At 39.9% G+C, this 23,615-nt stretch overlaps 1 protein-coding gene across 10 annotated transcripts in view; it reads left to right on the top strand.

The window, feature by feature from the left end:
- LOC119914090 (transcription factor 4-like) overlaps positions 1–23,615 on the top strand; it is a 270,600-nt gene that overhangs the window by 139,738 nt on the left and 107,247 nt on the right. For all 10 annotated transcript variants that reach the window (XM_038733104.1, XM_038733097.1, XM_038733093.1 and 7 more), the window contains one exon: positions 631–689. In XM_038733104.1, the coding sequence (XP_038589032.1) occupies positions 631–689 (59 nt within the window). The remainder of the gene's footprint in view (positions 1–630; positions 690–23,615) is intronic.

The raw sequence follows: 23,615 nt of genomic DNA, 5'->3' as shown, positions 1-23,615 counted from the left end.
GAATGAATGAATGAACCATTATCAACAGTGGTTGAAACTTAATTTAAAGTAGTCAGGATGGTTAATAAATAAATGAATAATAATTTAACTGAATAAATAAATAAATGGAAGGATGAATTGATGGATGGATGAAGTGACTGACAATATAATAAATTATCATAATTTATCACTTTGTCTAGTTCATTCCCGCCATTCATTAAAAAAAGTTGTTTTGTATGTTGGAAAGAATTCAATTTTAAATGAATAATTGAATTATTACTCATGCTGCTGATTTTTATGTAGGCCCATTCTTGCTTCACAATTGGTAAACTGAAATTTAAGTAATCCATTCTGATAATGAAAATGAATGAATGGCTAATTATATTGTCTTGTTTTATGCAGTTAGTTGTTCCCTCTTTATGATTGAATTGATAAACATTCTAACACCCCATGAAACCTGTCTAGTTTAGGTCTGCTAATGCTAACTTTGTTTGAAACCCCATTGGCTTCACACATACAAGTATTAAATAAGTGGATGAATTATTTTCCCCTCCAGTGAATGTATTTACAGTAAAGATATGGAATATATGTCTTTCTGAGATGATTCCCTTATCTAACTGCCCCCTCTCTTTTCTTTTCGTCTTCCTGCAGGTAAAACAGAGAGGAGTTCGTACTCGTATGGCAGAGAGTCCAACCCACACTGCCACCAGGTCAGTCCCACTGTGAATTTCTTTTATAAAAGCAGAGAGGTTGTGTTGTTCTGCTTTAGTTCTTTTTGTGTCAAAGCAGTATAGACACTGAGGTAGACAGAGGAGAGCAAACTGTCTGTAGCGATTTAATCTGGGGTCAGTGGATGTTCAGTCTCAGGGATGAGGGATTCGCACCGGACTAAGTAGGAAACAGGTTGAAGTCACTAAGCACACAGCCTGCTGAACTAGAGGAATGCTGACATCCTGCATTCTTTAACCTAAAATTCCCTGCTGATTTTGTTTAACATTTATAGAGTAGAATTAAAATTTAGCAAGTTGTAAATTGCATCTTAATCTACTTTTAGCTACAAAGCCACAAAGGGTAGCTTACTTTCAGCAGGCACATAGCAAAATGATCATCCCACTGGAGTCATGATGTGATGGTGGTGATGATGGTTGAAAAATTCAGCCCTATGTTTGTGTCCACCAACTGCACAAAAATATCTGGTTTTAAGTTTGCGGGGTGAAAATTTAAAAGCCCAATAAAGCTGCAGAGTTGGTGACAATCCTTTGTGGCTATGTCACAAGAAATCCCATCCATTTCATTTGTCATTTTATCCTTTGTTAATATAAATGGGGTGCTTCATGCATTAAAGTAGTCTTTGACTTGGTTGCAAATATTGTTGCCTGCAACTTTTCTGGTGTCTTGAAATAATGCAGGCAGCAGCACCGACAGATGATTAGCTTGTGGTTTTATCTAGCATCATCAGTTATTTAAAGTTCACATTATAAAAACTGTAGAGCACTCTCAGCTTCTCATGTGTCAATCATCCTCACGAATGATAAAAACAACAGCTGTTACATGTTTTTCATATTTTTATATTTTCCGGGGAGATGCCTAACTTCATTGTATATCCCCAACTTCATAGAACATATTTTTATTAATTTCAACTGTAAGTATTATTGTTTTAAAATGAATAGTTATCGTTGGCTGTGGTGCCAGGTGTTGTGAGGACTTTGCTAATGACTGGGTTTTGAATCTGCACTGTAATCTTCCCGCTCAGTTCTCATGGACCATATGCATTCATGAGAAGATGCACGTTGATAATTAAGAACATTTACAGATGTTGGCGTTTGATTCTGCCGGTGGGATATTAAACCGAGAGAAGCTTGACGTGATCGCTGTAATGTGATGACCACCGTCGGGTTTTTGGAATTAAAGAATAACATACGTTCCATTTGAGCGCAGGCTGTTGGACAGATTGACAGACTGATGTTATAGATTTAGTTTCCTTTTAGTCTTGAACATCTATAAATTAAAGCTTATCAAAGAAGTGAATTTTCGTGCTTAGAAAAATCAAAGTTGGGCTAAAAGATGTTACAGATTATGATAAATATATGAATGCTTTTCCTTTTTCAGAACAAGATGTGGTTGTTAGATCAGGAGAGTTGGATTAGATTGCTCAGTAATTCAGAAACACAGATGTTTCTGTACAATGCTTTATAGTTACAGCAGAACTTTTTAAACACAAGAAAACTTTTGTTGTTACATGTATACACTACTATATAACACTTTGAATAATGTGTGTGAATACAGTTTTTTTTTATGTATATAATTTATATTTTATATATAATCAAGATTTATTCCAAGGTGAGATGTCAATCTTTTGAAAAGTAACCTTGGAATCAATTGAAATGGATACATCCACACAGTATATTTGTTATCAGGCCCCTCCTCATTAAAGGTGGAATTGTACTGAAATGACTCTGTAGTTACAGTAGCTTTAGTGGAACATTCATCTCTATAAACTGCAAAAGAATTCAGAATCTGTAGGCAAGGGACACGATTTTAGTTTCCGTTTGTAGTCCGAGTATTATTGACCAGTCACGTTTGAGCAGGTTATGGTTGCATGCAGGTAAGCAGTCTGTGTGGAGATCAGTAACAGATTGGTTGAAATGCAATGAGAAAATGTCTCAGAACCTCAGAATTGGCTAAAGTCTGATGACTATTTAGCTTTTTATCAATGATGTTTATCAGCGTTCAAATTAATATCATCGAAAGCATCTCAGTTCCGAGATTGCTAATTGGACTGTAAACAATGACCGAAGCATGAAGAGGCAGAAGTCTGCTGCTAAATCATCATGACACATCATGGGTTCCAAGATTGGTGGAACACCAACGCCAGGTAGCACAGGTCCTTCTATGACATCCACATTTACATATCCAAAGCGACTTACAATTGCTATATATGTCAGAGGTCGCGTGTCTCTGGAGCAGCTAGGGTACAAGTGTCTTGCTCAGGGACACAAAGGTGTCATACAGTAGATTCGAACCCGGGTCTCTCACACCAAAGGCATGCATCTTCTCCACTGCACTATCACTACCCCTCTGTCAGCCTCTGTCTATCAACTCACAAGTGATAGATGCTTTGTGACACTCTTAAATAACCTTTTTTGGCTCAGGACCCTATTTTAGGTCCCAGCCATTAAAATAATGCGTCTGTTATTGTTAATTATGCTATTGGATATTATTTTAATGACAATGATTAATGAAGAGGTACAAAAGCATATTTTAGTCTTTCCCACTTGAGTCCTGACACTGATGTTGATTTGAACTCACAATGTCTAATGAGATGGTTGTGTCTGCACTCTAATGTCATCAACGTCGTCTCATCTGTCACACCCAGTCGGGGCTGTGATTTTATGCAAACACTAAATCTTTACTCATGTATGTGTTTGCAAAGGGGAACATAAGTGTTAAAGCTTAGAGTGTTACCTTTGGGTAATCCCTTCCTGCTCAATCACGTCGCATTGGAATGGGTCGATCACTCAGTCAAACCTTTTTCTGATTTCCTAGCATTCCATACATGTCCAAACCCCCAGCCGCTCAGAAGGCAACCTCTGTTGTTAATTCACAGAATTACAGGCATACAACAAGACAAGAGTATAAGAGTTCAAGGGTCTGTGTTTCAGCCAATCAGGATCCACTAGATTTTATGTTAGAATATAACATCATAGACACTTTGTGTTTTGGAGCTGGTCACCAGTGATTAGGGACACAGAGGTTCTGTCTAATAACAAGAGCAGTGGTTGCCAACTGGGGTGATCAAACTAAACAAAATGATTGACGGTAGTCCAAATCTGGTTGCCTGGGGTAACCGTTACTGTTGAGCCCTGTGAATGCAGAGAAGACAGATAGTAGAGTGAAGGAAAGTAAAGAAAGGCAAAAAAATATCCCAGTGTGGTGTTTTGAAGGACTCGTAGTAGTTTTGAGACTTCAGGGAGAAAAAGACCTTCCTGCCTTTTGGTTTTGATCTTTTCCTTTCTGTTACGAGGACAGGATTTGGCCCTGGTAACCTTGTGAACAAAGACACACACACAAAGAGAGAGAGGGAACATGCCGGTCAAATCTGCCTATTGCCAAGTGTGTCAGTTGAACTGGAATAGTTTTCATACAGGCATCTTTCCGCTGGTGGTCGAGTGGGAATCCATTTAAATTAACTTATTCATTTGTTTCATATTTGCAATAAATTGGTAACTTGTCATATGGTAATTGGTTTATTTTCCAATTTTTATATTAATTTGGTAATCTGATAATCATGTATCATGTAATCATGTATTCAACCTTTCATTAATTCAAATACTCCTGAGTTTGTCCATTTCTTTCATGTAGTACTTTACTTAAGATTTATCTGTTTGTTTTTGATTCATTCGTTCATTTATTTATTTTTTTTGGTCATTTGTACATTCAGTCATCAATTAAACATACAGTCATTCTTTTGTTTATTAATTAGGCTGCTCATCTATTCACTGGTTCATTCATTAGGTTATTCATTCATTCAGTCATTCAGTAGGTGATTTGTTGGTGTATGCATCCATCCATCCATCCATTGGTCCATCTGACCATTTATTTATTTATTCATTCATTCACTATTCATTAGATTCCTTTTTTATCCATTTAATATGTTCAACCATCCATTTATTGGCCAAGCCGATCTGTCATTGATCCACTCTTTTCATTTATGAATTAATTTACCCATATATCATTTTGTTAATATTTTCAATTACTGTGTTGAGTCATTGAGTGCATGTGTTCACTCATTCATTTTCTCACTCATGCTCCCATTCATTAATTTGGTGGTTTATTCATTCATTTAGTATTGTATTAACTCATATCTATTAGGTGTTTTGTTCATTTATTTGTTTTTACAATGTTCAGCCATTCATCCATTGGCCCAGCTGATGACTCGCTCATACATTCATTCAATCAGAAGGTGGTTCATTCATCCAGCCAACCATTCATTCAATTATTCATTCATTCATCCATGTTAGGTGGTTTGTTCATTTATTCACTTTACAAAGTTCAGCCTACCATATATCCTCAACACTAATTCATTCATTCATTCATCTGTTCTTTCATCGGTCTATGTTTTGCCTTTGTCCATTTGTACACACTGACAAATCCATCCATACATCTGATCACTCGTTTTTTCAACCATTTCCTACATTTATCTAGCAGTTCATTTGTTGTCTATCCATCTATCCATCCATTTATCCCCAACTAGCTGATCTTTTATTTATAACCACCTCTCATATCCAGCTGTGGCCTTTGTATGAGGCTACAGCAAACTGTAGAGGACAAAAATATGAAATAAATCAGACATTATTGCCTCGCTGGCCATTTTCCTACTGGGCTGCTGTCAAATTATCCTGTTACACAGTCTGAATGGCTCCTGATGGAAATTGTTTGGAAATGGCAGATAAATTTACATGCTGGGCTGAAGTCCAAAATCCTCTGGCTTCATCCTCGGCTGTTAGTGAAAGAAAAAAAAAACACTTAGAGGGGAGGATGAGCTCACACATCAACAGCAGGAAGATTTCTAATGATCCCAGTATATTCCACAACTCTTTGCGTATTTTTAACATTGGAGTTTTGAGATAATGTAGATTTTTGGTTCAACATTTTGACTCCAGTTTTAGTTTTAAAGTGTTTAAGGTTTGAATATATGCAACATGATGTTGTTATTGTGCTCAGTCACAACCACAAATATGCAAAGTTCCTCCAGCTGAGTTCTAAAACGTTTAGCTGGATAATCAGACTGAACTGCCATTTCATTTCCTCTTCATTATTCAGATATTGTGTTGATATTATTAGATTTTTGTTTGGGAGGGGAAGGGATAGTTTGCCCTAGCCACTCAGGACTGGCTGACGAATCATTTCCATTGATATAATTTTCAGTTGATAAAGAAGCTAAAGTTTGTCATTTTGATCGAATACACATGTTGATTTAAGAACTGTCATTTTTGTAAATGGACTCACGAATATCTCAATCATCCATTCTTGCGCCTACCTACAAAGCTCTAATTAGCTCAATTGTTTTTCCAACCTGGGAAACAGCCATCGATGGACACAACAGCACGCCTACTAGAATCACCAAGATGTGATTTAGAAGTCTAGAAACAAGCTAGACAAATGTCATTAGTGTTGGCTGTAAACCCTAGAGTTGGACAAACTGAAATTTTGACCTAATTGTGGCACAAGATGAAAATTCAGGGGATTACCAAAATCTTTAGGATCCATTCTCTGGCCAATGTATGTAGGTTTCATGGCAAAACATTCAATAATATGTCATGATATTTCAATCGGACCAAAGTGTTGAAATGGCCGTCATTGCCATACCCAGATCCATGCGCTTAGCACACACTGGATCTGGAAAGGGAGGCAGGTGCAGTGGAGGACAGCGCTGCTCTCTTATAGAGTCTTTGTTGACCTGGAGTAGCCCTCTCTCAGAGATCCATATGATGGCTTGTCCTTGATAAGGAGGGTATCTCTGGTCATTTTCAGGAAAGGATGAGGATAAATTTAGTAAAATATTTGACCTGCAAGTTGCTTTTCACACAGAAGCAAAGGTGAATGATGCAGGATCGGTGTCTGAATGTATTATAGCATGATGCACAATGAGTGTTTTGTTTGTTTATTTATTTATTTATTTATTTAATTCGTTCACTGTTATGAACGAATCACTCAAAGAATTTGCTTAATCTAACTGGGCTGAGTTTTGATGTCACATATTGAAAATGTTCATTTACTGAATTCCAGAGTGTTGGTGAAGAATTGATGTGGAAAATGTTAACTATGGTTTATTATATAGCCTTTTTCGAGATTTCTGTCAGGTGAAATTTAGGGTTGGAGTTGTTCTGTTTCGTGTCCCATGAAAGTGTGTGTTCATTACTACTGACTACATTTTTGTGGAGAAATTTATAGTGATTTTATTATATTTACCTTTGGTTTAACTTATATTTTAGATCATTCAGTTAGTGTTGGTTTCATTAGATTGGTTCAGTGCCATACATGTTTCATTTTTTAACTTTTAATTTTATTTAATTTTATGTGGTCTCTGTTGATAGATTTTTTTTACCGTGCAATGGATTTATGGCCCCATGCTACATATGTGTAAATGCCTTTAGGAGACTTGTGTTTCGAGTTTTAGGGTGATGCTGTAGCTTTTTGATTGCAGATTTAAACCTGCCCCTCTGCATGGAGTTTTTATGTTGTGTCTGTCTTCAGTGTTGAAAGTCAATGGATGGATTGTCCAATAGTGTCTAATGGTCTGAGGATGTTTCCGTCCAGCAGAACAGTAAACCACATTGTATATTTTCTGCACAACAGAGCCTTTGTACTTCAGTAGTAATACAGAATTTTATTTAGTATGAACTGACTGCTGTTATCCTGTGTAAACTGGGAGGCTGACTGGGTCTCACTGGTGATTGTCTCCTGGCTGTAAATAGGTGGTGGGGGCTGGGAAACGTGGCCTTCTGCCAAAGTTGGAGCCCAACCCCCAACAGCCAGCTCCCCTAAAAACATCTAAACACCCTCCAAAAACCATCGTCTGCAGGCTGAAACTCACATGAATGCACTTGAAACACCAGGGATGGACAAGGATTGAGTCTGTTGTCTCATTCCGTGTTACAAAAGGAATGAAACTTTTTATTCATTTTATTTTATTCATTTGTTTCTTCAGTATTTGCTGCAATTTGAGTTGCATGTAAAAGTATATCCATACAAACATATTTTAATGTAGTTGCTTTGTGCACTAAAGGTACAGGAAATCATAATATTTTATCTCATTTTCACATATACTATACAATTTGTAGTAAGATTTATTTTTACTCCGTTTGCCCAGAACATCAGATTTTTTCTTTTCTTTTTCTGAGCACTTGAAGGTCATTGTTTCAAAGATTCATTCCTGAACTTGGAAAAAGAAGGTGACAAACAATAAGGTCCATTTAGTTGATGATCTGGAGTTTGTGATCATCTTCATCAGCAGATAGTTTCCTGATGCTTCATTCCGAGTACTGCATCTTCTGCAGTGAGTGACACTGCACTGAGTTTCACACTGTAATTGACTTGACAGTTGCTTTAAAGCTCAGTTATCACATGTCATGAACATTTTTACACCTGTCAGGGAAATACAGTACTTAGCTAATTTGCAAGGGTGCGACTGTTTTCATTAGAAAACCAATTGTGAATTGGAAGACTCATCAGATGCCAAAACACTTCACAGCTTATGATTTTTGACTTCGGTCATGACGCTTGCGGGGTGAACAGTAGAAATACAGCGTCCATGTTACAAAGTAATCCACCTGGAATGTGCGCTTGCATGTATGTGACTGGCCAACACATAGCCTTGCTGGATGGCGTCGCATTGTGACGAAAGTTGAGCAAGCCCTCTGCACTGGGACCCCTACTGCTCAGTCAAATGAATGAGAGGGATAGTTTTTATCTTTTATCTAATGAAATGCACAAAATTAATTGTCCTCATGTTCTTTATGTGTAGCTTTGGTAATATTGTTGCTATATATTCATGCCAATAAAGCACTCAGGGCTCAAGTTGGTCTGAACACTGTCGAAAGTGAAGACATAAAACTCTGGTTTTTACATTACTGTGTGCATATGGATTAAACAAAATGAAGTTAGTGAGGTTTAGAGGTGTATTTCTGAGGTTTGTACAGAGCCTTTTTCCCTAGACTAACTGCATCCTGACTCCAGCTTTGTAGTTAACACACAGACATGAATGTCTAAATAAAGGTTGTGATTGAAAAATACAGCTAGCGGGCCGTGAGGAGGTATTTGATTAGTACTGCATACCCCACCTTTAAGCAAAGCTTTACCATAGTGATGGCAGAACAGAAAACACTCGTCAATATTTGTAAGTCATAAGAAAAAAAGGTTAATTTTGGAAAGAAGTCATAAAGAACCTATTTTGTTGTGAAGGGATGTGGAATTGTCCAGCAGGGCCTTTTAGGATTAGGAACGTCGGACAATTGGTCCGTCTATCTGTCATGGGATCCATGCATGTCTCGGATTTTCATGAGATTTGCTGTTAATATTCATGATCCTCCTAAATCCTAATGCTTTTGCTGACCTCCCGACCTTCCCACTAGTGCCACCTGCAGGACAAACTTTTCACTCAAGAACCATCAAAATCTAATGGACAAATATTTTTGTTATGTACTGATCTCTGATTTCTGCTCCCCAGAGGATGAACTATTTAGACATGAATGACTCCATAACCTTTCCTATAGCGCCACCCTCGGGACAAAACGTGACATCTTTAGCTCCACTGCTGGTAGTCATCAAGATGTTGTTTGCTCTTCCCTCGTTGTTTTATGGGTATGTCTGTGGCTTCACTGCTGCTGAGAATATCACCTGAACTCCCATAACCACAGCAGAAACACCCTCATGGGTAGTATAATATATAAGCCAGTGCACACACACACAGACACACACACACACACACACGGCTGCTATCTAAAGCTATCTAAAGGGACATTCTGTCTACATAAGCAGAAAAACCCACATCATCTGGATGAAGGGATGGGAGAGGATGAACCTCGCGTGTCACTCTCTCTCTCTCTCCCTCTCACATTACCACAATCTTTTACTGTCTCTCGCCCCCTCTCTCACTCTTTAGATCTTCTTATCTTGCTGTTTTTCATCGGTTTCTCCCTCTCTCAGTTTTTCTCTACTCTCACACTCTGTGTCGTTCATTCAAGCTAAAGCCACTGTGTTGGCTGTGCACACACACACACTCAGCCACACCAAAGCATGCCTGTCATCCACTTATCGCCCCACAGATCAGTAGGTTGGTCGTGGGCCGGCAGCTACAGCTGAGGCAGCAGCAGTCTGGATGTGAGGTTCTGGTGGAATGCAACATTAAAAAAAGCCTTTAACCCTTCACACACACATACACACACACGCATTCACACATCAGTCAGTAAAAGTGCTGAAGGCTTCGTTTTGAAGCTCTGCAAGGTTTCAGAGGGAGTTAAGAAGCTGCATTTACCTATTAAAGAAGGCACACACACACGCATGCACACTCAAATATACTTATATTAGAGCATATGCATGTCGATATGTACAGTATTCCACAACCACACATTTACTCTCTTCAAAACACACATACACACAAGCATGCATAAAATATAAACTGCATGCTGTGTTGAGTTTCCATCACCTGCTGTTGCAGTAGCAGGTGTGTCATCCTCTGCTTCCTGTTCGCTCCTCATCAGCCCTCAGTGAGCCGAACTGGTCCTTCAAACATTCTGAGGGCTCTCCAAAAACACTGACCTCTGACCTCCAAACCTCTCTGACAGGTAAAGAGAGTGCAGAGAGAGTGAGTCCTCTGGTTATTACTGAACACATATCAGCCTCACTCTCAGTTGCATATAAAAACAGTTTATTGTTAGGCAAACAAATACAGGATTTTCTCCCGAGAGACGAGGATTCAAGTCCCCTGTGAAACTAAGTCAACATTGACTTAAGTTAAATAACGTTACATAGGTGACTTATGCCACTTTTTACTCCTCTCCAGCTCTCTCTGCAGCTCAGACAATCCCTGCTACCTGCGTGTGCTAATCCATTCTTTACCCATGTTTTTTGTCTTTATAATTTCTATCTTTGTAATAACAAACAACAGCTGTTTTGTCTGTAGTTTCACGTCATTTCCCGTATGACATTTCACGTGTGTTTTCTTGACAAAACGTGGTTTGGAGACCAGCTTCGGGTGACAGAATCATAATCTCAAAAAATGACATCTGTATTTTTTGAGATTATGATTCTAAATTCATCTTTGAAAAACCCACAATATGATCATGGTGTCTTCTGAACATTGGGAAGGATTTATTAGGCTAAATGTTTCAGGGAAAATTGAAAAGATCTAAGTCATATCAAAGCCGACGCTCAGGAATTATCAGTCTTGCGCGACTGAATGAAAATGACAATAAATGATGTAAAAAGAGTTTCTTGCTGACTGACAGACTCTCCGACTCTCTCCGACTTTAATTGTATCCAAAAGTTAATGGCGGAAAAAAGAAATTGGAAAATTGTTCTAATAAATGAAGAAAGGTTTTTGTTGTTCAGACCTACAATGGAGACAGATGTTTAAACTAGATAGTGAATCAGGAAACAAATAAAATATAAAACTTGTGAGTGGTGCACTTGAGTTTAATCTGTCAACTGTCTTCACTCCATATGAAACTCCAGTGATGTTGTGCTGTATCAGGTCAGTCCTGTCAGCTGCAGTGCCCAATCAATAACAGATATCCAACGAGGGGGCATGTCAGCCAGGAAAATACTTCCGTGAAGGCTGCTTCTTTTATATGGTGTAACCTCGCTCAAAGCTTCTCAGAGATCAGTCCCCGATCCTCAATCCTCGCTCCTCCATGCACAAATAGGAGCTCTGGGCCAGCCTGCAACATGGCGGACCAGAACGACTTCCGGTTCAAGCGAGGGTCGAGGAATTGAGATGCACCTTATGTCTCTATGCAGGTGTCTGTCCAGTAACATCCTCAATTATAACACCTGATAGTGTAACATCAGCTTCTGTAGGCTATAATATTCTCTCATCTAATATCTCTGTGACTGTCACATTCCCTCTCTTTCTGTCACAGTACAGTACTGCTTTGATGACATGTCATTGACAGATGCATTATTATTATTTTCTAATTGTCTCTTGTCCTCTAATACAACCACTGCTCCTGCTGAATTTGCCATGTTTAGTTTGTATCTGCAGATTCCAGCAGCTTCAGTCTGCTGAGCAGGGCTTGCAGGCTATGCAATATGAAACTCTGGATTAAGCTAACGATCCTGAATCTCGTGAACAACACAAACGGAAATGATTACAACAAGTTTGTGCAGTTAAGACAGTTTGGTGACTCCGACTTGGAGCGCTTGCATGAAAAAACCTCGAAGACAAGAGAGCTTCAGGATAAGATGTATATAGATGTGTTCCCTTGATGATGTCCTTTTAAGGTGTTAGTTCACAACAGATTTGTAAAATACATCACTTAGCATTTACCGTTTAAAATCCTCTCTCTGCATCTCTGTCTCTTCTCACTTTCAAACTGTCTATTTCTCAATGGCTGTCTGGCTTTGCTGTCTCCCTCTCACACAAGATGTGCAATGTGTCAGTATGGAGGCCAGACATAACTCTGTGTGTGTGTGTGTGTGTGTGTGTGTACAACAGTCCCCATGCCCTCTACAAAGCTGACAGTTCCTGTGCGTGGGCTTCACAGTGGAATGTGGTTACTAAGGGGGTGTGTGTGTGTGTGTGTGTGTGTTCATCATTACTTCATTTTGTCAGTCTTTGGAGCCTGTTCCCACTGGCTGTTTTCTGACCAATGGCATGGCTGCAGGAAGTACAAGCCCCAAACAGCTGGTCTGAAGTCAAAGAAGAAAAAAAACAAGCACCTGTCAAAGGCTGTGTTCAGAATTGTAGCCTAACATACTATTCATACTAAATATGCGTTCACACTTCATAGTTTACTAGAGTATGCGCCATAAGCTTGCTGGACGACCTCAACCACCTTGAGATTACTTCATTGTGAACAGTCTGCTGGAAATGGCATATTTAAATGTTCATTTAGTAGGCAGTGTACGGTGCATACCGACTGAATATGTAGTAGCATTACAGATTTGTATCCACAGAACTTAATATAATATTCTTCCTGGTCAGATGCTTTAGTAAAACAGTTTGTGTGACTATTTCAATCGATACAGCTGTGTTTCCTTCTCTCTTTGCACCCATTGTCTTTTTTTTTGCAGTCATAAGGTAACCGACCTGCTGTGCTTACAGTAATACTGATTATAGAGTCAAAGGTTTTGTACCTCGACATGTTTTCATGCTGTGAATGAGTCAATGCCACAAAAACATACCAGAGACAAGATTAAAAATAATGTTAGCATAAAACTCTTGGTTGACGTCTGCGCGCAAACCACGCATGTGATACTCGTGTGAATAGAAAAGAGATCTGTGGGAGAACCAGAAAGCATTAAGAGTTATGTGACTGCATTTGAAGCTGTGATCACTTCATCTGCGGTCTTAGAACACATTTGGCAGAAATGCATCAAATCATGGGAGAAAAACTGGCATAAACTGGCAAATCTGCAGACCTATTATTCTGATACAACAGGGTTGAAAAGGCAGAAAAAAGACATATTGTAAAAAAGGGGCTTTTACTTGGCTGAGGTGAAAAGGCTGCCATATCAAAAAGGTTGTACGTAAAGAAAGGTTGATCTAAACTATCTATCTGTCATAAATAACTCTCCTCTCCTCTTCCATCTATCCATCCTGTGCATCCTTTGTTTGTGTTGAGAGCTGCTCTCCAGCTCTGAACACACACACACTGATCCAGCTGCTCGTTGCTCTCAGGAGACCCTCAGCCATCGTTTAGTCTTATTTGCCGGCCGCACAGATCGACACTTTATTTTAATTCTTTATCGATCACAAACATACACTAACACACACTGCTGGGCTCACGTATACTGCGGGCGTGTTGATGCATTAGCTGTGACAGCTGACAGTTTGTCTGTATGTGTGTGGTATCCATTCCATGGACATTCTTAGTGTCACCAGCTACCACTATGACGTGAGGAAGCTACTGGTTTCCTTTGTGCTGTAATTGTAGAGAAATATCTGCTGTTTTTGATCATGCAGTTTTAGAATTAGGTCATTTCTTTTCATTTTAAAGCTAAATTACTGTCAAAACAAGTTGAAATGTTGATACAAGTCCAGTAAAATAAAACATTCCACCGCCGGAGTGGATCATGAAAACATGGATGAACTCCTTATTCCAATTAGTGTGAGAGCTGATGTAGCTCAGTCTTGACCGCTACACCACTGGGTCAACAAAACTGTACAGCAGTCACCTGTCAGCGTCAGGCAGCAACATATGTGAATGGAACATTGTGTTAAACCATTTGTCATTATAATTTGGTGTGAAAAACACAATATAACAACCGCAAATGTCAGTGAGTTACCTTACTGAACATTAACAATGATCAATTACCATTAAATTGTGCTGCTTTTTTTTTTTTTTGCCAACTATTGCTGTGGCTCGAGGAAAGGCAGTGCTGGTCAGTCCACCACATTGGTCCAGACTGAAATATCTCAACAACTACTTCCAGGAAAATGAATCCTACTCACTTTGGTGACCCCCTCACTTTCCCTCTGATGCCGCCATGTGGTTTCAAGTTAAATGTCTCGATCATTATTGGATGAATCAACATTAAATTTGAGTCTTAATCAGCTCTAGCTGTACTTTGGGTTTGATGAAGATGAGCAGATGTTCGCATGTAACGGCAAACTTAGATGGTGACCATGGTAAATATTATGCCTGCTTCAGATTAACATGTTAGCATTGTCAACGGGAGCATCTTAGCATCCGGGCTGTTGCATTTAGCTCAAAGCTAAGTACGTGGCTATAGACATTAAGCCTACTTTCACACTTTGTTTATGTTAAAACGCTGCTGTTAGTTACAGACATTAGTAACGGACTGAAGATGAGGTTATATTTGCCCAGTACCACTTGAACATTTCACTTTCTTGTGGCTTTCTTACAGATGGGTCTTTATTGATACCATATGTTTTCACACTAAATTTCAGAACCATTACCTTCAAACACTGCAAAGTAAACCTATATGTTTACACTTCTGTGGCATCGATGGGAGTGACGCACCTCGCTCCTGGGCAACCTACACTTTTCCCATTAGCTGGCAGACCCAGCACATTTTTTACATTCTTTCTTTTTCTTTTCATTTTTTGTTGCAAATTCTGACCTTCTGTCCACGTGCTATTTTCAAGTTACTGCATGGAGATTTATGTAAGGTTTTGAAGGTTCATAGTTTTGCCAGGTTGACTTAAGGATCTGAAAACGTATTCCATTACTGCCAGTATGTGTTTTTAGTATTAAAAACTAAGCACTGAGAGGAATACCTGTGTGCTTGTTTTTTGGGGGGTGGAGTTACTTGGTGGTGAAAAGGGGCCAAATGATTTGATCGATTCAGGCAGCAACCGACTCAGTGTTTGTTTAACAAGTTCTCGTCAGGCATCACAGAGGCAAATCAGGGATCACGGCTCTATCTCTGTCAGGGAAGTTAACCCTCTCCCCTCTCTGATGTGTCTAACATCAAACAGTATGCTGTCACACACACATACACTCACACACAGAAAACTGTGAGTGAAGCACAACAGCTGGTAACAGACACAGAACAGAGCCGAGCTGTCACGCCTACATTAGAGAGCTGACACACACACACACACACACACACACACACACACACACAGAGATAAATGCACAAAACTGCCAAAACTTGAACACACACACAGTGATTCTGTGTTTTTGCTCTGATTCTCACATGTACACGCATGCACGCGCACACACGCACACTCGTAAATATAATAAACTAGTCTTGATCCAGGAGACATGGCAAAGCAAGCTGATATTTTTTATGTTTCCTTCATCAGAGTTCTGTGTCCAGGACTTCTCTTGAATTCTTATCTGTAAGAGATGAACAACAAACAACTTCCAGGATCCCACGGGCCTTGAAACTCCTTTAAATGAGAAAGAAATGCAACCCAAGGCCTTTCAGGACATCTCTGAAAATCAATGCATGGCCTTAAAAGTAAAAAATACTCACCTGCCTACCTGCCTGTCTACCTGCTCGCACTCTGCCCATGCACTCACTGCGCATAAAAATGTGTTTGGTGGAGTGGCTTTGCAGTGAGGCCTGTAGGGGGGTGGTGGGGGGGGATTTCATTTGGATTCTTACAAAATCTAGCTGTCTCTTGCTAGTTTCTCCAACGTTTCCTACCGCAACTTTAATATGGACACACCTCAGTTAGGCAGTACGTTTACTGAATTCCATTTAGCTGCTTCAGTTTCAGGGTCCCGGTGTTGTGCTTGCTGGCTCCTTGACACACAGGCATGTCTTCCTAGGACACTTGAATAGAATGGAGCTATTGTTAATGTTGTTATTATAACATTGGTGCTTTTCCTACTATGACAAGTAAACTTGTCTGGGAAGTCGAAACAACTGTAAAATTCCAATATATCTGACTTGGTGCTCAATAATAAAGAAGTGCTACTGAAGATCTGTGTAACACTGACTGTGCACAGTGACCCTTATAGGACCTTTTTTTTCTGCAATCATATAACTGTATTTATTTGTCTTTCCCTTCCCTACCTTCTATCCCACATGATGATTAATCATGTGGGATAGAATATATCTGATCAAAATGTATAATGATGGTGATTTGTTTATGTTGCCAGGTCACTGTCAATCAAATCTGATCTAACCACCCCCACACAGTCCTGATAAAGTGTACTGTGTTTTTGAGTGTTGAATCCTGTGGTTTTCCTAACTATAACTTTGGTTGTTATATATCTAGTCATGAACATTTAATGTTAATGAGAAATTCTTAAATTAGAAACTTTAATCACTTATCAATGGATGTGGAATGTGGAAATAATGCTGACTGTATTTTTATAGAGATGTTGGGGCTTTTCCCAGTCACTTCACTTCAGCCATAGTTTCCTTCGAGCAGCATTGTGTTGACAGCAGGTCTAAAAATGTAAAACTTGAGTGAAATTAGTTTTTGAGAAAACAAACTTATAAAACAAATATAATATAAGTATTAACTTTGTATCTGAAGAGACACTTTGAGCCTTGAGCCTCTAGTGGTCATTAGAGTGAGTGCTGCTGACTTTGAACCTGCAGTAACTGATTTTTTGGGCCACTTTGAGGCAGCTGAAACAAGCTGTGAACATGACATTGACAAATCGTGGCCTTTTAATTTAATTTGGCAAACAGTTACTTATTTACACAGAGGTTAGGGAGCAACATGATCATTCATTTGGAGTCGTGTTTGCGTCAATCCGATGAATGTAAGTCCAATATTCACACTTTTAGCTCTGTTTTTAGTCTCCACCAACCCGTGGGGGAAATCTCTGGCTCTTTGGCTGCTAAATGCTCCACCATGTCCACCAGGTAGTCGCTAACATTGTCTGTCTGCTGTTTGGTGCTGGGCAGGTAGTGTTTAGAGCTTTTTCTCTGAAAACAGCTATGAGCTGAAAACTATGCTATGAGATTGGTCAGAGTGATCCAAAACAGTTGCAGGCATTACAGATGTGTTGAGAAGTGGAGCGCTGGTCAGAATGTTTTATTTCTACTCTCCCGTGTTTGTTCCTGGTTATAATGACTAAAATGTCTACAACATAAAGGCAGCTGAGACTGAGGCATGATGGGAGTGATCAGTTCAAGATGGCACTACAGTGAAGCCTATTTTTCATTCTCTTTTCATCTCTCTTTTCATCTCTAAGTATAAATGTGCCTCTCTATCTATCATTTCTTCACTTCCTGTGGTCTCTCCTTTCTTCCTCGATGATTCCCTTTCCCTCCATCAGTCCTTGCCTCCTTCTGTATTCTCCCTTCCTTTCCTCCCAATGGCCTTTTCCTTTTTCCCCTTCCTCCCTATTTCCCTTCTTTCTTCCCTTCCTCCCTCAGTTATTCCTTGTCCCCCTTATCAGCTCATTTCCTAACCCATTCCTCCCTTCTGCTTTACCTTCATCTTTCTATCTCTGTCATCTTTTATTCTTTTGTTCGCCCCTTCTCTTCGTTCCCTTGTAACCTGGATACTTCAATTCCTACTTCTTTTTTACTTGCTACTTCCTTTTTTCCTCGTACCACCTACTGTTTCCTTCCTTACCTATTTCCTTCCCATTACTGCTCCCCATTCATCCTCCCTCCTCTCCTTGTTCTAATTGCATGCAGGAAGCTGCCAGATATTGTGAGGTGTAATGTGCTGTCTGATTCCTCTCTTAGTGTTCTTAAATGGTCGCTATTTATTTGTCAAGCCAAGCGTTGAACACTAATTAAGGAGAAATGCTTTGAACTGTGTGTGAGTGTGTGTGTGTGTGTGTGTGTGTGTGTGTGTGTGTGTGTGTGTGTGTGTGTGTGTTCATGTGTGGAGCAGTTAGAAGATGGAGGAAGTTGTCATTGGTTAGTCGATCCCTCGCTGCTTTGAATGCCACTGCAGATGTGTCTGTGTGTTTACTGTGATCTGTCCCGGAGGTTTTTCTTATTCTGACATCATTCTAAACACACACACACACACACGCGCACACACACACGCACACACACACAGCAGCTGTTCCCACGACTCCAGTGGAATGAAGTGATTGGCTGTTTCCTTTGTGCATTTGGGTTAGGTTCTACGACGTGATTGGCTGTCTCAGTCGTTAACTTTGATAGTGTCAGGGAATCAGCTCGGCCTGTGTCTTGGATTTTTATCAGTTTTGTGTTTGTAACTGTTTTTGAATGAATGAGATGTAGCACTAAAGAATACACTGACGCTCCCCCTCACCTGTTCAGTCAACTACTGACATAAAGAAAGAAAAACATTTACACTCCAGTTTATGTCCCTCTAAAAGGCCCCTTCTGCTAATCATATCCATCAGATGGAATGAAAAAAACACATCACATTCACCCATTCACACACAGAGCCTAACTGTTCAGAACAGGAACTATCTTTCACACACCAATTTGGGGTTCAGTTTAACTCTACCTTCTCAGCCACAGCTGCCCTTCTTGTGGGGGAAAGGGGACAGAGTATCCGGGACCCTCATGTGAGGAGGGCCCACCAAGATACTAGAATTAATATGTGGATGTAGGAAGAATGCTGATATACAGGCATCCAGCATTTTGTGCTACGCCCCTGCATGCTCTGCAGTTCAGGTTTAATTAGGTTTAGACACAAAACATGCTTGGTAAAGGTAAGGGAAAGATGGTTTTAAAAAAGCTACACTGACTGTTTGTCAGTCCCTACGAGGTCTTGTGGCACTGTACCATTATGTTAATTCTGCCTGACGGAGAAGAGTAATAATTCAGATGGCCGCTAGAAATCTTTGTCAGGTAAACATATGTTGTTTGTTCATTTATTTATTTAAAGAAAAAAAGCCCAAATAAAACATTAATTCAGTCATGAAAGCAACGTCCAAACGAAAACATTTTACAAATAAAGCAGGTAATCTTAGTATAAGGCGACCAAATCAATAACAACAAAAAAATATCAATAATATCAACAATTAGTTCATATTTCTACATATAAGGTTGTATTTAGGCATTTGAACAGACAGCTGATGCTGATATTTTTCCTCTGGATTGTCCTGTTGATGGCACCATCATGGTTGAGCTGTTAAACCATTTAATTGACCAACAAGATTTTATTATTCCAAATAAATTACTAGATTATCAATGCATAATTAGTATTAATGTAATTATTATTACTAAATTGCCAAAGATACACACTTATGTACTTACCTGTATTAAAGGTGCTTTGTAAATATAGTTTTATTAATTGATTGGTTGAATAATATTACAAAATATAGTTCATAGTAGAAGATTAGTCATTTAATTGATTAGTCAGTTAATATAAAATTAATTGCAAGATTCGCCATAATTAAGTGAAATGAAGTAAGTAATTTATCAAGCTTTTACAATGTGAGCATTTCCTGCTTCTCTGTTTACTGTAATAAGTGTCAATTCAATATCTTTCTTGCGATGGGCATTTTTCAGTATTTCTTTCACTGTTTTAGGTATTTAACACAGTAAATGATTAATTGATATGTTAGATGGAAGTCTGGATGTGTATAATGTCTGATACGTGATACGTGGTTACTCTGTTCTGGCTCTGTGAGTCCAGTTTTATTCGTTGTGTCTGCTGGTTTTACTGTTTCTGCTAGCAGCCGCAGGGCCTCACTCCCTCAGGAGTGTGTGCGTGTGTTAGCGTGCAGATGTGTGTGTACATATGTAAGTGTGTGGGTGTGTGTGTGTGTGTGTCAGCTGGAGCGAAGCTGGTGTACAGGTGCGCCGCTGCCTCGCCAGCACTTCCTGGTAATTAATGACTTCTTCCTGCCTCTCTCTCTCTCTCTCTCTCTCTCTCTCTCTCTCTCTCTCTCTCTCTCTCTCTCTGTCTCTCATAGTTGGGATGGTGGAAATTGATGACATCTGAGCATTTGCTTTTTCAGTCACATGAGGACAGAGGGTTGAGTGGGAGAGGAAGAAATTGAGAAGAGAGAAAACAGAAAACAGGCGGGCAGTAAGCCTTAAGTTGTATTTAAGAAATGTCCCTTTTTCTGGTTTTAAAGTTAAATTCCTGAAAGGAATAGTTCAACTTTCTGTTTGAGATGACATGAGAAGATATCATATACCTCAACGTCTGTGTGTTAAATACAAAGCTGCAGTCAGGATGTGTTCTGCCTAGCTTAGCATAAAGGCTGGGAGGAAAAAAGCTAGCCTCTGTCCGAATTCAATTTTACGACTACCAACACATCTAAAGCTTTCAAATGGACATGTTATATCTCGTTTGTTTAATCCGCGCACAGTGTAAAAGATCTGTTGGTGTAGGGGGAGTCGCGTGCTGCTTCACAGTCAGCCATCCATCATGACAACTATTTTACCCTGTTCTTTTCATGTCTGTCTCCATTTGGGTCTCTCTTCTGTGTCTCACTCACTCCTCAAGTCTCTCTTTCTCTGTCTCTACCTTTTTCTGCTCTATCTTCCATTTCTTTTCTTTTGTTGTTCTCTCTCTTCATCTCTCTGTTCCTCAGATTTCGCGCTTTCTCTCCCTTTCCTGTTTTTTCCCCCCCGGGTTCTCTTTCTGCTTCTTTTCTCTCTCTCTCTCTCTCTCACTCCGTGTATGTGTCTGTGCCTCTCTCTCTGGTAATCTATCTTAGTTAATATCGTCTCTGTGAGCAGCTGGGTACCGAAGCCCAGTCAGCTCTGTGAGAAACAGACCTCTGGTTGTGTGTGTTTGTGTGTGTGTGTGTGTGTGTGTGTGATACCGAGAGAGAAAGAGACACACACACAGAGAGACAGAGACAGAGAGAAAACAAGATAGTGTAGAAAGTAAAACAGGAGCGAGAGACAGAGCGAGGAGGAGTGAACCTGGTGATTATCACAACAGTGTAAGGCTTTCTGGAATTACACATATGAGGAGACATATAAATATCTCTGTGTATCTCTCTTCGCACAGCAGGGAGTTATGGGTGACTGTAGGTCGCGGAGGAGCTGACACATGCGCCTCCCAAATCTCAACAACATATTGTGCAGCCCTGCACGTCAAACAAGCTGATTGGCCGTACAGATTTGCTGTTGGGGTGGAGGTTGAAACAGACACATTTATATTAGATACGTAGATCAGATTCCAAAGGATGTCTGATATCTTACAAGATGGCTGTCTGCTCACTCTGTATAGTACATTTGTATAGTATATTTATTTTGTAAGTATATTTGATGCAAAAAGCAGCAGTGGCATGAAACAGGACTGACAGTTTTTAGCCACCTTAGTGATGTTGCTTTAGGGAATGTCTGTCAGTCAGGTTGACATCTTAATTTTTTTGTGAAATGTCTTGATAAATATTGGATGGACTAGCCTACAATTTGCTACAGGTATTTGCTACAGCTTTAATTTGTCAAAGTTTGGCTTATGACCAAATGCCTGCAAACGTTGGAAATTTAACATGCTAAATTAAGACCTCACCTGCTGAGCATCAGCATTTTAACAGTGTCATTAGAAGCATGTTAGCATGCTTATGTTAGCATTTAGCTCAAAGCAGTAGTACAGCCTCCCAGCCCATCTTGTTTGAATACAGATGGAGAGTGTGCACAGTGAAGGAAAGTGCAGGAAAGATGACACGTATTGCTGATCCTTTTTTACCAGGGCTGCTTTTTATTTGGAAGCACACTGTGCTGCTGCATTTTGGAATGGCTCTAATTAACCTGATATTTGACTTGTCTGGTGAAAACGGCTGTACACTACCCTCTGTGGCTCTGAAAAGCTTTGTGACTTCTGAAAATAACCCTGATGATGCCATAGTGACGTGATCTGGAGCCTGGTGACTGTCAATGTCTAACAGAAAGCCTGTGTTGCAAACTGGGGGTGTCGAGAAAGATGAAAAGATGCTGGCATTTACCAGGCAGGGAAAAGAGGCTACCAATTGCATTGCATTATGGGAAATGTAGGAAGTGCTTTTGGAGCTTGATCAATTCTAGGAATTAAGAGTCAGGATATCTCTGCTTCCTTGACCACTCTGTCCTGCACAAGCAAAACACTAAATTGCTGGAATATCCCTTTAACAACTCAATCTATCACTTTAATCTCAACGTCCCCAACAACTAAATTGTATTAAGCAGATAGTGTGCGATGAAGTGAAATTGACAGAGAAAGTTAGAAAGGTAGAGAGAGACAGACAGAGAGACAGACGGTGTTTTGTGTCTCCTCCAGCTCATCTAGTTGCCGGGGCGACCGGCCTGGCCTGGCCTGGCTCGATGCTCAAGTATGAAAAGAAAAAAAGAGAAAAAAAAGAAGAGAAAAGAAGAGAAACGAAAGAAAAGCGCCACAATCAATGAGACCCTTTTTGTTTTAGTGGGAACCCCCTTTTACCCCCGATGACACACACACTGAAACACACACGGACAGAGGAACAGGATGACTGAATCGGTGTGTGTGTGTGTGTGTGTGTGTTTGTGTGTGCCTTTGTGTCTGACTCCCTCTCTGTGTGTGCGACTGACTTTATTTTAGACGAGAGCCCTTTTGTTTTAAGCCGGAGAATGGCTCTGAGACCGAGGCTGGCCCTGTAATTGGCCTACTTAGGCCCTGTTTAGCATGAGAAAAGCCTTCCTTGGCCCGGCACTGCCAAGCTAACTTTTGTTTTCAGCCACAGAGAGGACGGACGCGCTGATCAGAATTCAGATTAGCCGAAAAACATCCACCACCCTCCTTCCAACACGCTCCTCCACCCTCTGCTTTAAATACACTGCACACTAATTACTTAACGAGAAAGCTGGAGGGGGCTACACTTTAACGGAGTAGTGGCAGAGTCTATTTAAAGGAGTTGGAGGGGGGGGGGCAGGTTTGTCTCTTCCCTACTCGCTAACTTTTTGTGCCACTTTAAAAACAAAAAAGACCCTTTCCTCCATCCTTCTCCCTGTCTTTTATTCTTGCGTTCGCTTCTCTCCAAATCAGCCCAGATGCCACTTGTTGCTGCCGAATCATTGAACATAATTAGCGGGACAATGTGTGAGCGGTTTGCTAAGTTTGAGCCGTAAACTGAGTCACAGTTAGAGGAGGGAAAAAGCAGCAGAGAGGAAGAAGAAGTTAGACTCTGAGCTGTGTAGCTGTGAGATGAACGTCTCCACGCTGAGCAGCATGAGGTCGCTCTCATGGAGGTAAATACCATCACAACCATGGTTTCATTTGTCATTATCAGCTTGGTTTGAGGTTTTTGTGGTAGGCTTTGTTCCTGGACGTTAGCTGGCTTCAATATCAATTCCAAAGGGCTGCTATCTATTTATTCAATTATGATGTTGATCTTTTAGTGATGCACTGTCTATAAGGAAATCTAATGTGACATTTTGACGCAATTTTGAGGATGAAAAGAAGCTAAAGCTCACTTTTATAATGTATTATCTATGTGTTTGTATCTCACATGTGCAGTGCTTTTGACTGCACATAGAAATATATTTTTTAAGGGAATTTTAATCTAAATAAAATCTGATTTTTCCATTTTTATGTTGCCATACATCAGCGTCAAACTAAAAAGGAA

Source organism: Micropterus salmoides, unplaced genomic scaffold (assembly GCF_014851395.1).
Source record: "Micropterus salmoides isolate LMB-PRFRI ecotype aquatic unplaced genomic scaffold, ASM1485139v1 Ms_hic_scaffold_20, whole genome shotgun sequence".
In the NCBI taxonomy this organism is placed as follows: domain Eukaryota; kingdom Metazoa; phylum Chordata; class Actinopteri; order Centrarchiformes; family Centrarchidae; genus Micropterus; species Micropterus salmoides.
Note: the sequence above shows the minus strand (reverse complement) of the source record. Positions and strands in the feature narration are given on the sequence as shown.